Source organism: Lampris incognitus, chromosome 14 (genome assembly GCF_029633865.1).
Source record: "Lampris incognitus isolate fLamInc1 chromosome 14, fLamInc1.hap2, whole genome shotgun sequence".
Classification (NCBI taxonomy): domain Eukaryota; kingdom Metazoa; phylum Chordata; class Actinopteri; order Lampriformes; family Lampridae; genus Lampris; species Lampris incognitus.
Genome location: NC_079224.1, coordinates 29,634,574 through 29,647,045, shown reverse-complemented (window position 1 = coordinate 29,647,045; position 12,472 = coordinate 29,634,574). Strand labels below are relative to the sequence as shown.

Sequence of the window (12,472 nt, the reverse complement as noted above, 5' to 3'; positions counted from 1 at the left end):
GTAAGATGACACGGCAATCGTGGGTTTGATGAATCCGGCTACGGTTGGGTAGACCTGTTTATCGGTGGTGCGGGACCAGTTTGATCCAGCTGAAGAAATTTTCCTTGACTTTAGGACTGACATAACTATTGATGGCGAGGGTATTGAAGTTGCAGAGGAATACAAATATTTAGGCACCATAATAGATACTGAATTGTCATGGGACACGAAAACAGATGTTATTTATAAGACAGTTGTGCAGTGTATGTATTTGTTGCGTAAATGGAGATTGTTCAAAGTGGACAGAGGCATTATAGTCGTCTTCGGCCACTCCTTTGTGGAGACTATTTTAACTTGCAGCTTTACTGTCAACGAGCAATAATAACAAACTAGTTAAAAGGTCCAGTAAAACTGCTAGACAACAGCAACCTGCATGAAAATGGTCTGTGAGTACCGCATGGAGAGGAAAGGTTATATAAAAGGTGTATGATATCCTCTGTTTAGGGTATATGAGCTGTTGCCATCAGGCCGACTGTATAGAGCACCACCCATCTGAACCAACCGGGCTCATAGATTATTTGCACTCACCAGCATCGCACTGCCAAACAAACAGAAATAACTAAAACCTTTGTGTGTGTGTGGATGCTGCACTCTACTGTATGCAGTGGTTGTTGTTGTAGTAATTGTCTGTTAATCTGTTGATTGCTGTATGGCTCATAATTAATTTGCATAAGAACTGTAAACTAGTCAGTCAGTCAACACACACATATACACACACCTTTATCCCCTCTGTTGCATGATTTTTTTTTATGATGACACACAGCATGTCTGTGCTGTGTGTTGTCTCAAATAAAGAGAGGTGTCCTCTATGCGTGTGGCTCACGTGTTGCCACCTGTCATCTCTGACACACACACAGACGTACTCAGACAAGGTCAGCAGTCAGCTATTCCTCTGGTTACAGGTGTACTTATGACTTAAATGTCCTCCTTTTTATGGCTTCTCTCTCAGGTGAATGACAGTAGTCTGATCTTGGAGCAGCTGGCAGGAATTGACATACTGACTCAAGAGGGTGAAGCCACTTCTGTAAGTAAAGCACCGTTGTTTGTAGAATCAGCCCGTTATCACGAGATTTCGTGTCATAGTCATGAAATTTAATCTATGAAATCGTGCTGGGGGACATGGTGTCGCTGAAATGATCTTGTTCAGCACCATGAAGTTGTATCCAATGCATTCCTATGGGCCAAGTTTTTCTTGCGCGAGTCACGTTATCAAGATGCTGGCTCTGGCTGGTCTGGGCTCCCGGGAGAATGCCAGTCACTTGCATATATTTGAAAACACAAAAACTACCCTAACCCTAATCCTAACTGTTATTTATCCACATATCAGACAGCAGAAACGACACGACTGCTCAGTAACCATCTACATCAGCGCTCTTTATTTTCCTCACTGCTTTTTTACATGTCATTTTCTTACTTCTCCCTTCTACTCCCCCCCCTAGTGGGCGGCAGACTAACTACAAGATATAACACTAACCCTAACCATTGTAGTTTTTGTGTTTTCAAATATATGTAAGTGACCGGCATTCTCCCGGGAGGCCAGACCAGCCAGAGCCAGCATCTTGATAACGTGACTCGCACAAGAAAAACTTGGCCCATAGGAATGCATTGGATACAACTTCGTGGTGCCAGACAAGAAAATTTCAGTGACATCGTGTCCCCCAGCACGATTTCATAGATTCAATTTCATGACTATGACACGAAATCTCGTGATACCTGGTTGGTAGAGTAGAATCAGAATCAGAATTGTATTTATTGTCAAGTACAGGAACATACAAGGAATTTGTCTTGGTATGTTGGTGCAAGAGGGGAAAATTAACAGCAAATAGCAAAGGTACAAGTTAAAAAGAATAGATTATATATATACTATAAGATAAAGTAAAAATAAGGCACAGTCAACACTGGTTCAGGGTTGAAATGAGAGACAACGTGGCAGCCTCTGATGACCGGCACTAGGTGGCAGGAGCTGTGTTTACAAAAAGTTAAATGAGAATTTTAAGAAGTTGTTTACAGAATAAGATTTATTTACAGGGTAGCGCAGGATTTTTGCAGGGTGTCCATATACAGAGAGCACAGTACGGAAGATAAAAGGAGGCGGGAGGGCGGCAGTGTCCGTATCTGTGGGTGCCTGGGGGCTTGTTAGAAAGGCCTACTGCTGTAGGAAAGAAGCTGTTCTTATGGTGCGAGGTTCTGGTTTGTATAGACCTTAGCCTCTTGCTAGAGGGGAGTATTTTGAAGTGACGTTGTCATTTTACTCTGTATGTGAGAGCCCATTGTCTTGATAACTATGTTTAGATCTTGAAGTTGTCCTTATATCTCTGTCCCAATGTCACCAAGACAAATTCCTCATATTTATTTCACTTGGTAGTGAAAGTGACTGTGGTTCTCTGTTTTGCAGAATTTCTGCTGACTCCGGTCTTTGCTGAGACAACCAAGCCACACACAAGCAGTCGACAACATGTGAAACACTGGCAACATCCCCTCTACCAGCCAATCGGAGGCAAAGAGGAGGTAATGACAGCCAACAAAAACTCTGTTCACTCCGACTCACCAGCCAATCAAGAGCGAGCAGACAGCGAGTGGAGCAAGCCCCCTACTGATGAATGCAACCAACCCTCTGGCAAATCTCTCTGAACCAAATTCACCTTAGTGTGACCTACACACTCCTCCCCTCTCTGCCCCTCACACAAACACACACAAGAACACCAGTTGCTATTGTTTATGTACATCAGATCTGAGTTTATATCAATGAGCAAAGCAGAGGATACCTTTCCTTGTAGGGTACAACACATTGGATACCACAGATTAGTTCAGTCTGTTGTTGTTGTTGACACCCTAACGGACAGTTTTCAAAACAGCATCAATCAGGATGATGCAGTTAACTCCCACCACTCGCAACCATGCACAAACACAAACGCACGTATACAAACACACCACAATACTAAGTGTTTGCCTCCCGAAGCATGTACTCCGATCAAATGAATGTATATCCACCCCCGCCCCCTTTCTGAACATCACACACCGTACTCCTCTCCAAGTCTAGCTCTGGTACTGTGGTAAAGGTCGAATGAATGACAGAGTGCACGCACATGTGGACGCAACGCAACTCGTGCAAAAACCTGTGACATCCGAAGTCCAAGTTTTAAAGATTAGAGAAGCGAGCAGTTGATGCTCGCTACACAGAACCTCTGTTTTACTTTTATTTTTATTTCTTTTTTTGTTTTTTGTTTTTGTTTAACAAATTCTGACTAAAGTAGTCAAAAGGTTTATGACATGAAAAAATGTTTTACAAGTATTTATAGTTTTGGGAAATAAAGTTGTAGAAGCATTCTTTGTACGACACATGATAAACCTTTGAGAAATCATCCCCTGAAATGGTACTCTCTGGTGTCTATATTAAATGATTTTTAGCTGACGTAGGTCCCAGTGAACTATTTTATCGCTAACTGAATGAAGGTGAATGTTTATAGATCATGTACATATTGAGATTTATAATTGTCCTTTGTTTTTTGTTTTTTGTTTTTCTTTCCTGGTGCCGCGAAATCGGTTGAGAAATGTCACTTTCAAGTCGTTTCACCAAAGTTGCGATGGGCCAACCCTCAAGTGTAGCTCTTGGGTTTCAGGGTTCAGTGCCTTGCTCACAGGCACTTCAGCAGGACACGCAGCGGTTGATGGACTCAAGTGTTGCGGGAATCAATCCTGTGATTTTCCAGAAAAGGGACAGTCTCCGCGAGCGTTTGGCCAACCCTCCATCACCTCTGTCCTCTGAGCCCAGAACACACAACCAGACCGGGCCCAAGACTTACTGTACAGTTTTATTCTGGAAAGAGGTGTCTAGTATTTGAGAGAGAAAAGGTAACCACCTTGATATAATTGACATCTTTTTTTCTTTTTTTGGGGGGGGGTTTCCCCCTTTTTCTCCCCAATTATATTCAGCCAATTACCCCACTCTTCCGAGCTGTCCCGGTCGCTGCTCCACCTCCTCCGCCGATCTGGGGAGGGCTGCAGACTACCACGTGCCTCCTCCGATACATGTGGAGTCACCAGATGCTTCTTTTGACCCGACGTTGAGGCGTTTTGCCAGGGGGACGTAGCGTGTGGGGTGGATCACACTATTCCCTCCTGTTCCCCCTCCCCCCAAACAGGCGCCCCGACTGACCAGAGGACGCGCTAGTGCAGCAACCAGGACACACAACCCACATCCAGCTTCCCACCCACAGACACGGCCAGTTGTGTCTGTAGGGACGCCCGACAAAGCCGGAGGTAACACGGGGATTCAAACCGGCGATCCCCGTGTTGGCAGGCAGCGGAATAGACCACTACGCTACCTGGACGCCGATATAATCAACATATGTTGAAGAATTAAGACCTGTATTTGGTACCTTTTTGAAATATATGGTTAATGAACTCATTTCTCTGGTTGGCAAAAAATGATGACACTTTTACAGACTGGATTCTCTAGATTTTAGATATTGAAAGATAAACTTCAGGTAAAGATTGAAAGGTGCTGTCTCTTCGTTCGGGGTGCTGTCACATACAAGCTTTCACGTGTGAAAAATGGTGGCTGTCAAAAGTCGAGATAACAGGGCAACATGTATTTTCCAGCCCCTGTCTCTGTGCTTGGGAGGACTCCATCTGTTGGCACGTAATGCAACAATGACATCTCAAGTTTTGTTTTGTTTTTTGTTTTTTTTATATTAGAAGAAAGACGAATGTGAAACCTGCAAACTGACTGCAAAATGTAATGCTGAAATGAACCTTGGTGAAAATTGCGCTATTGTTTGATTTTTGGTGCTGGTCGTGTCCTGATGCATTTGAAGGATTTTATTTTATTTTATTTTAATGTTATTGTTGTTGATTTTCATTTAGGACGATGCCTGTCAAATCTGAAATTTCTTCTGTGGACTTTTGTGATTTAACGTGCTTGCAAGATCACTTTCATAATGGCTTAGTAGTGTTCCAGTGGATGTACTTGGTCAAAATCCAAAGATCTTACAGTATGATGAACCTTTTCAGTGAAAACGTAAGCCATGGAACTGTTGTGAATGTTAGATAACCCTTGCTTCAAAGGATCATGGTAATCAAGACCTTCTGCAAGGAAATGTTTGCATCGCGTACATGCACAGTAATTCCTATATAATGCTTAGATGAAACTGATCATTTCCTCTTGATTTTGACAGATACTATATAAATATATATATATATATATATATATATATATATAGATAGATAGATAGATAGATAGATAGATAGATAGATAGATAAAGGATTTTTATAAACTAATAGATTGGCATTTTATCAATTGGTAAATAATTCATGCAAGTACCTTAAGATGCTAAAGACATAGCATAATGCCTTAGATCTGTGATTCTCTGTGTCTGGTGTACTAACTGTAAGGTTTACAGGCGTATGATACTGTATATGTAGTCAAATACTGCTGAGGACATTTCCTGGTCATAGATATTAGACGAGTTGACTTTCACCCCCACCCACCCCACCCACCCCTTGCCTCTTGCAAAGCCCCTTGTTGATTTGGTAACACTTTGCAACGGCCTTATGTTTGTGTATCAACCTGTGTACCATCATTTGGAAAAGTGTTAAAAGTACATTACTTTTTTGTTGGTAAGAGAACCTCGTAGTAAATCATATACTTAGAAAGAAGGGTGGCACAACATAATTCGCTACAATTCAAATTGTGCAGATTCTCTTGACTGTGGTGATGCTGTGTTGTTGCACCCGTGCACGTAGGTGACTATCAAGGAGATTTTCACCAAGTACCAACGTCGAATACACTGATAAGGCCGGCGAAAAGTGCTACACCATCAGTTTATTTGTCATCAGTTGTATTATTTTTACCATTTGTTGGATATCCTCAAAAGAAAGGGTCTGCTAACAGTACAGTGGTTAACTGGGGCAATATGTAAAAGCATAAAGAGAGTGTGGGTGTACAAAATGTTTGCGGTTCAAGAGATTTTTTTTATTATTATTTTCCCAGTTGTGATATTCATATTAAATATCGCAGCTTTCACCTCCAGCAACGCCAAGTACAGTGTATCCCGAGTGTGAGCATTTTATTACGCAAAAGTCAGAGCGTTCACACCTTATGCAACCTCTAACGTTGCGGAAAATGTTGCTTTTGCCAATGCTGCTCGCTAATTTATGATTCATGCCATTGTAAATAAATTATTTTTATGGAGTGAAATAAAAATGAGTTGCCTGTGCATTTTTATTTGGCACACACGGACATAAATCGCCTCTTGTTTTTGTGTTGCTCTTCTGCCACGGAGCAGCTTAACAACTATGACTTACATGTGGGATAATCGCCGCAATTAGATAAGTAAATAATGTCTTATGCTAATGTAGGCCTATTAAACAAAGGGACGGGTGTTTTTCCACAAACCTACCAGATGAGTTGGGTACAGTACTGACTAGGAGCTGTGCAGACGACCCCATTTATTGAGAAGAGTCTGACTGCAAGACGGGCTGAACGTGTAGGGGGGGGAGGGTAACTTGTAGCAGGACTCCCATCACTTGCCCTAACCTTAACCTCCCGGTACCAGACTCACCTCAGTGGGGCGGGGGGCGTGTCTTGTACTGGGGGGCGTTTCTTGAACGGACAAGTGGGCATTTATTGTACTGATGCGAGAGCGAGGTTACTTTGGGGGGCGTGTCTTGTACGTCACGCCCTGTCTTGCAGTCCGCAGACAGATAGTTTAATTTACCGCATGTGCAATTGACAGACAGAGGCCTCCTTGACCCCTATATGCAATACAGGGGGCGCACTTGTATCAGGCAACCCACAAGCGCTTGTTTGTTATCCTACTCCAGATTCCCCAGAAATGTCTTTTGTCACCCTCATAAACAATACAGTGGCATAACGACCGAAATCAACGATATAAGGGTGGGGGTACCTGCAGTCAGTTGAAACTGAAGAGGTCACTTAGATGAGTGATGAAACGTATCTGTCATTAAGCGTTGTGTCCAGATGAACTGATTTTACTTCCTTTGATTTTCTTACCTGGATTCTTGAGCACGCATAAAGACACTTCACATTTCCACTTTTGCGTTTGTCTCTCTGTGAACTTGGATGATACTATCTTAAAAGCTCAACGCCCATCTAGGCTTCACACGTACGTACTATTTATTTATTTATTTTTAAACCTATCTCCAATAGAGCTACCATTAAGACAAGAACCATATAAAGGACATAATATCTTTACAAGAACAAAATTTAAAAAAATCTCATCAAGAAGAAAATACGTATGTACATGGAGAATAACAGCAGTACAAAAAAAGAAGTAAAGACAGAATACAGCAGGGGCACTCACATATGACAACGAACAACATTCATTTCCACATAATTTGAAGGTGTGCGTGCGCGACGCAACTTCATATTTCAGGGTTTGTTTTATTAACTGAAAATACAAATATACAATCGTTCAGGTATCCAAGAGCAACTGTATAAAACAGAACATCAAAAATCTGAAAGTACAGACACCATGTTTGGCGAGTGAAAAATAAGTCATCAAAATAATACACAAACATTTATTGACACGAATCTGCGTAAATTTGTCTAGACTCGAAATTATTGATGCCTTTCAAATAACTCTCCATTATATGTTGTTTTGATGCATTTTGGTTGTTGTTCGAGTCACTCAACAGACTCAATATGGGATTTAAATTCAGTTTAAAAAGCACTTTCAGAGAGGAGAATTAATTAGCAAGTTCCGACATATGAATATAGTTTCCAGGTTTAACGCCGCTGCGCTGCTGTAGCTGAACTGTACGGGTCCTCCACCCTCGACCGACTTTATTCTAATGAACGCAGGTTTCGCGCACGCAACGCCTCGCGCTCCTACGACACTTCCGCTCCAGTAAAATCTGACCAGTGAGGAGAGCCGGCCGCTGCAGAGGGACTCAGCGCCGCGCTCATGGTAAACAACACGCTCCGTGGATCCGTGTGTGTGTGTGTGTATGTGTGTGCGTGTGTATTTATGTATGTATGTATGTATGTATGTAGGAGTGTGTGCGACATGACGGCATATGTGTGCCCGTGGCGGTGTGTGTGACATGACGGTGTCCTTTTGTTGTCTGATTGTGTGTGTGTGTATGTGTGTGTATGTGTGTGTATGTGTGTGTGTGTGTGCCATCTGTCCTTTCGGAGGATGTGAGCCGGACACGAAGACTGAAAGGCCGGGTCGTCGGTCAGAAATGCAAGGTTTGTCACGCTCACTATTATTATTATTATTATTATTATCATCATTATTATCGCCGTTGTTAATGTTGTTGTTAGTGGGGTTTTTTTCTTTTTCTTCTCTTTTCTTTCTTGTTTTTGTGTGTGTGTGTGTGTTGCTGTTTGTCGCTTTTAATCCATTGAGGAAGATGAGCTGCGCTGCTGGGTGGATGGCTGCTGTGTTATGATGATGAATGATGTGTTATGATGAGCCGCGAAGGGACGTGTCAACACAGCCGGCTCACGGCAGCTTGCTGGGGGAGACTCGAGCACTGCGGCTTTCCTCTATGCAACGTTATTAAGGCTGCTCGTCATCGCCCGACTGCGCTTGCAGCCTGTTTACAGTCCGGTGTCTTTTGAGCTCGTTTGCGCTCGCCGATTTCGATTTACGTGGCTGATGATGATGATAGCCACGTCTTACACAGCCAGGGGTTTATGCTTGAATTTCTATTTTTATTATAAATTAAAGCTGCCTTGCCTGCGAGGAACAGCTGATGTCTATGGGGATGCCCTTGACTTGTGGAGAAGGGGAGGGTTGGGGGGTTGTGTGTGTGAGGGGGGGGGGACTTCATGTTGCCCAGCAGAAAAGAAAAAAAGAAAGAAAAGAAATGACCTTATTGTTTTGTTGTTTTACATGGCAGTAATGTTATAGGTACAGCACCGACTCTGCAAGTTTGCTATCCACCCACAAGCCTCTGAACACCCTGGTCAGGAAAGCGTCTGTCAAGCAGAAATGCATCTGCATTGAATCCCCGCTGAGGAGCTCCGCTGGCCGGACTGCTGAGGTCTGAGCGTCTAAGCCTCCACATCAGATGCTGGCAGGATGGGAGTGTGTGTGCAAAAAGAAGATAAACACGACTGGAGGCTGTTCGGCCAGCACTGCAGATAAGCAAATGTTGAAGCGTGAGCCTTTTTTTTTTTTTGCTCGTTTTTTGGGCTGTATTCACTACCAAAGACACTATTTGTGAGAGTAAATGTACCTATTAATAATAGATGTAATGGCCAACAGTATCTGAACCATAAAATCAGTCTTGAAAACTGGACCTAGTGCATTATTAAGTCCCTAAAAGAGGCTGTGATCAACCCGAGAACATGGCTGACCACGAGGAGAGTGAGATGTCCGAGTCCCTCCAGAAGGAAAACAACTACTCGGCCGAGCTCGAGGAGCCCGACACAGACTTCAAATCTACAAGTTTACCTGTTTTGAACAACACCGCTCCTCAAGAGGAGACCCTATTAGCTAGCTCCTTACAGGTGTCGGTAGCTGCGGACGAAAGTGCGGAATTCATCCAGCTCCCAGCCAGAGCTGAATCCTTTCAGGCCGAATCCCCGACAAGAACGAACTATTTGCCTAAACCTGGCAAGGCGGCGCTGAACAGGCCCAGCTCCTACGTGGAGAATGCAGAGATCCGGCGGAATAAAAACCTGGTGAGGAGGAAACCGCCAGGGTTTCTCGCTTCCAAGTTTGGGCAGATCCGTTTCCCTAGCAGGAAGTATTTGAGCCTCATCCTGCAGGATTCCCGCTGCTTCCTGTTCTGCATGTGCTACCTGACCTTCATCCAGTCCCTGATGGTGTCCGGTTACCTCAGCAGTGTTATCACCACCATAGAGAAGAGGTACAGTCTGAGAAGTTCAGAATCCGGCCTCCTCGTCAGCTGTTTTGACATAGGGAGCCTCCTGGTGGTCGTCTTCATCAGTTACTTTGGTGGACGGGGCCAGAGGCCTCGATGGCTGGCGGTGGGCGGGGTCTTCATCGCAGTAGGCGCTGCCCTCTTCTCCTTACCTCACTTCATCTCCCCGCCCTACCAAATCAAGGAAGTGAATTCATCCTCAGCCAATGAGGGCCTGTGCATGAACAGCAACGCCAGTGGCAGGGACCACATTGGTATCACTTCCTGTCCCAGAGACCAGGAGGGCAACGAACACAACTTGTATGTGGCGCTATTCATCATTGCTCAGATCCTGGTGGGCATGGGCTCCACCCCTATCTACACGCTGGGCCCCACCTACCTGGATGACAACGTCAAGAAGGAAAATGCCTCTTTATACCTGGGTAAGAGCAAGGGATTTTGGGTATGTGTGTACACAAGAGCCCTCTTAGTCCCTGTCTATCTGTTAACCTTTGGTTTAGTGGGGTCAAACAAATTTATTTGGACAAAAATATAAATGTACAGATATTTGCCTAAGAAACATCTAATGCAGAAATATCTGTTGACAACATATCAATATCTATCTATCTATCTATCCCCATTTCACAGATGTGCATATTTATACAGACTGTTTACAGATGAGGGCGAAGTGCAATGAATGACCAATGGCACATTGTTCACATGACCACAATGAGTTACTGACGATAGGCTCTCATACCTTGCTTGAAGGCACAACAGTACAAAGGCTGTATGTGGCCAGGAAGGTTTAAACAGCCGCATTCCCAATAAGTTGCTTAGTTCTTATCATGCCACTGGCTCCATATTCAGTGAATGGTGCCCTAATGCTCCTAATTGCCGAACATTCCCTCCAGACAGTTCAGCAGGTTGGGTCGTGACCTTTGACCCCGACCTAAGGCCCCTCCCCTTGGCATTCACATGTCCTCCCAGAAGTTCTCACCCCAGTAGCCTCAAACAAGGCAAAGCCCAATTAAACTGATGAAAGAGGGTAGAGTTACAGAACCGGGTGGGAGGGGCGTGTCTCAGGTTCAAGGCTGCAGTTTCGGCACTTGTTCAGTTGTTTGTCTTCAAGTTTAAGCTGTATTTATTGCCAACTTCACACATGCAAGTAAATTTGACTCAATAAGAACAAGGGACCTAATGTAGAATTGTAAAAGTTGGTTGAGGGTGACTAGGAGTGTAAAAGAATATCTAGAGATGAATATCAAAATGTTTTAGAGTATCAGCCTCTCTAATGACATGCAAACGGTCACAGGTTCAACCCTGTGCTGTCTGTCAGATGGGTCCGTAGATTCAAAACCCCGTAGCCTAATGTCCTCTATGATAACCTCTGATAGGTTAGTATGTCGGGTCAGTGTATTAATTAATACATTATCCGTTTGTCTGAATTGGTCTCTAGAGTGAACGCTTACTCGAGTGTCAGGTCATATCCTGTGTATTGGCAAATGCATATCAAGGAATATCAAATGGACACCAGAGTAAAGGGTTTGGCAATAATTAAAAGCTATGTATGGGGTCGTCTGGGTGGCGTGGCGGCCTATTCTGTTGTCTACTAACACGGAGATCACCAGTTCGAATCCCCGTGTTACCTCCGGCTTGGTCGGGTGTCCCTACAGACACAATTGGCTGTCTCTGCGGGTGGGAAGCTGGAAGTGGGTATGTGTCCTGGTCACTGCACTAGCGCCGGTTGGAGCGCCTGTTCGGGAGTGAGGGGGAATAGCGTGATCCTCCCACGTGCTATGTTCCCCTGGCGAAACTCCTCACTGCCAGGTGAGAAGAAGCAGCTGGCGACTTCACATGTATCGGAGGAGGCATGTGGTAGTCTGCAGCCCTCCCTGGCTCAGCAGAAGGGGTGGAAAATAGTTAATTGGCCAAGTACAATTGGGGAGAAAAAGGGGGGGAAATCCAATAAAAAAGCTATGTATGGAGTGGAAAAACCCCCAAAAATGTGATGTTGGAAAATTTGCATATGTAACATCTACATGCAAGCAAATCTTTAGCAGAACCGGAGGTCTTACAACACAAAGACTTGGATCAGTGGCATAGTAAGTTAGTAGCACAGGGTTACCTAAATAAAACTAGTGGAAAGTATGGAGAAGTGTGAAAATATTTTGCCAAATTTCAGTCATAAGTTGATGAGCACATTAGTAATTATGAGGATGATTTAGTGTGGAAATTCTGCACCGTACTACCATTTGCTTATTTCTGTGTGTATGATAGTAAATGACATGCTATGAAGTCGCAGCTGTTACAGAAATTTGCAATATATGAAATGTGGAGACGCTTTTAATTTGAGCATTTAAAAATTTCAACAAAATATAGAGGGAGATTATTTCCAAAACTTGGCTTAAACACTGTTGAACCTTTGGCCGTGGCTGTTGGGTGTACCAGGTTACCACTTTGGTCGGTGACCATCACTATTTGGCAATCATCGTTTTTGAAAAAAAATGTTTAAAAACTAAATGACTGCAGTGCCAATTGCCTTTGTAGCCAGTGAATGAAGATGTTTGTTTCCCGCCTCATTGGTCTGCTGCAG

General features: G+C 43.7%; 2 protein-coding genes across 2 annotated transcripts in view; both read left to right on the top strand.

The window, feature by feature from the left end:
* LOC130123737 (nuclear receptor coactivator 2-like) overlaps positions 1 to 2,712 on the top strand; it is a 41,708-nt gene extending 38,996 nt beyond the window's left edge. Inside the window, exons 20-21 of the mRNA XM_056293018.1 lie at positions 989 to 1,063; positions 2,435 to 2,712. Of these exons, the coding sequence (XP_056148993.1) occupies positions 989 to 1,063; positions 2,435 to 2,446 (87 nt within the window). The 3' untranslated portion in view covers positions 2,447 to 2,712. The remainder of the gene's footprint in view (positions 1 to 988; positions 1,064 to 2,434) is intronic.
* Positions 2,713 to 9,361: 6,649 nt separating this feature from the next.
* The window catches only part of LOC130124398 (solute carrier organic anion transporter family member 5A1-like), a 50,028-nt gene continuing 46,917 nt past the window's right edge, over positions 9,362 to 12,472 (top strand). Inside the window, exon 1 of the mRNA XM_056293854.1 lies at positions 9,362 to 10,322. Within this exon, the coding sequence (XP_056149829.1) occupies positions 9,362 to 10,322 (961 nt within the window). The remainder of the gene's footprint in view (positions 10,323 to 12,472) is intronic.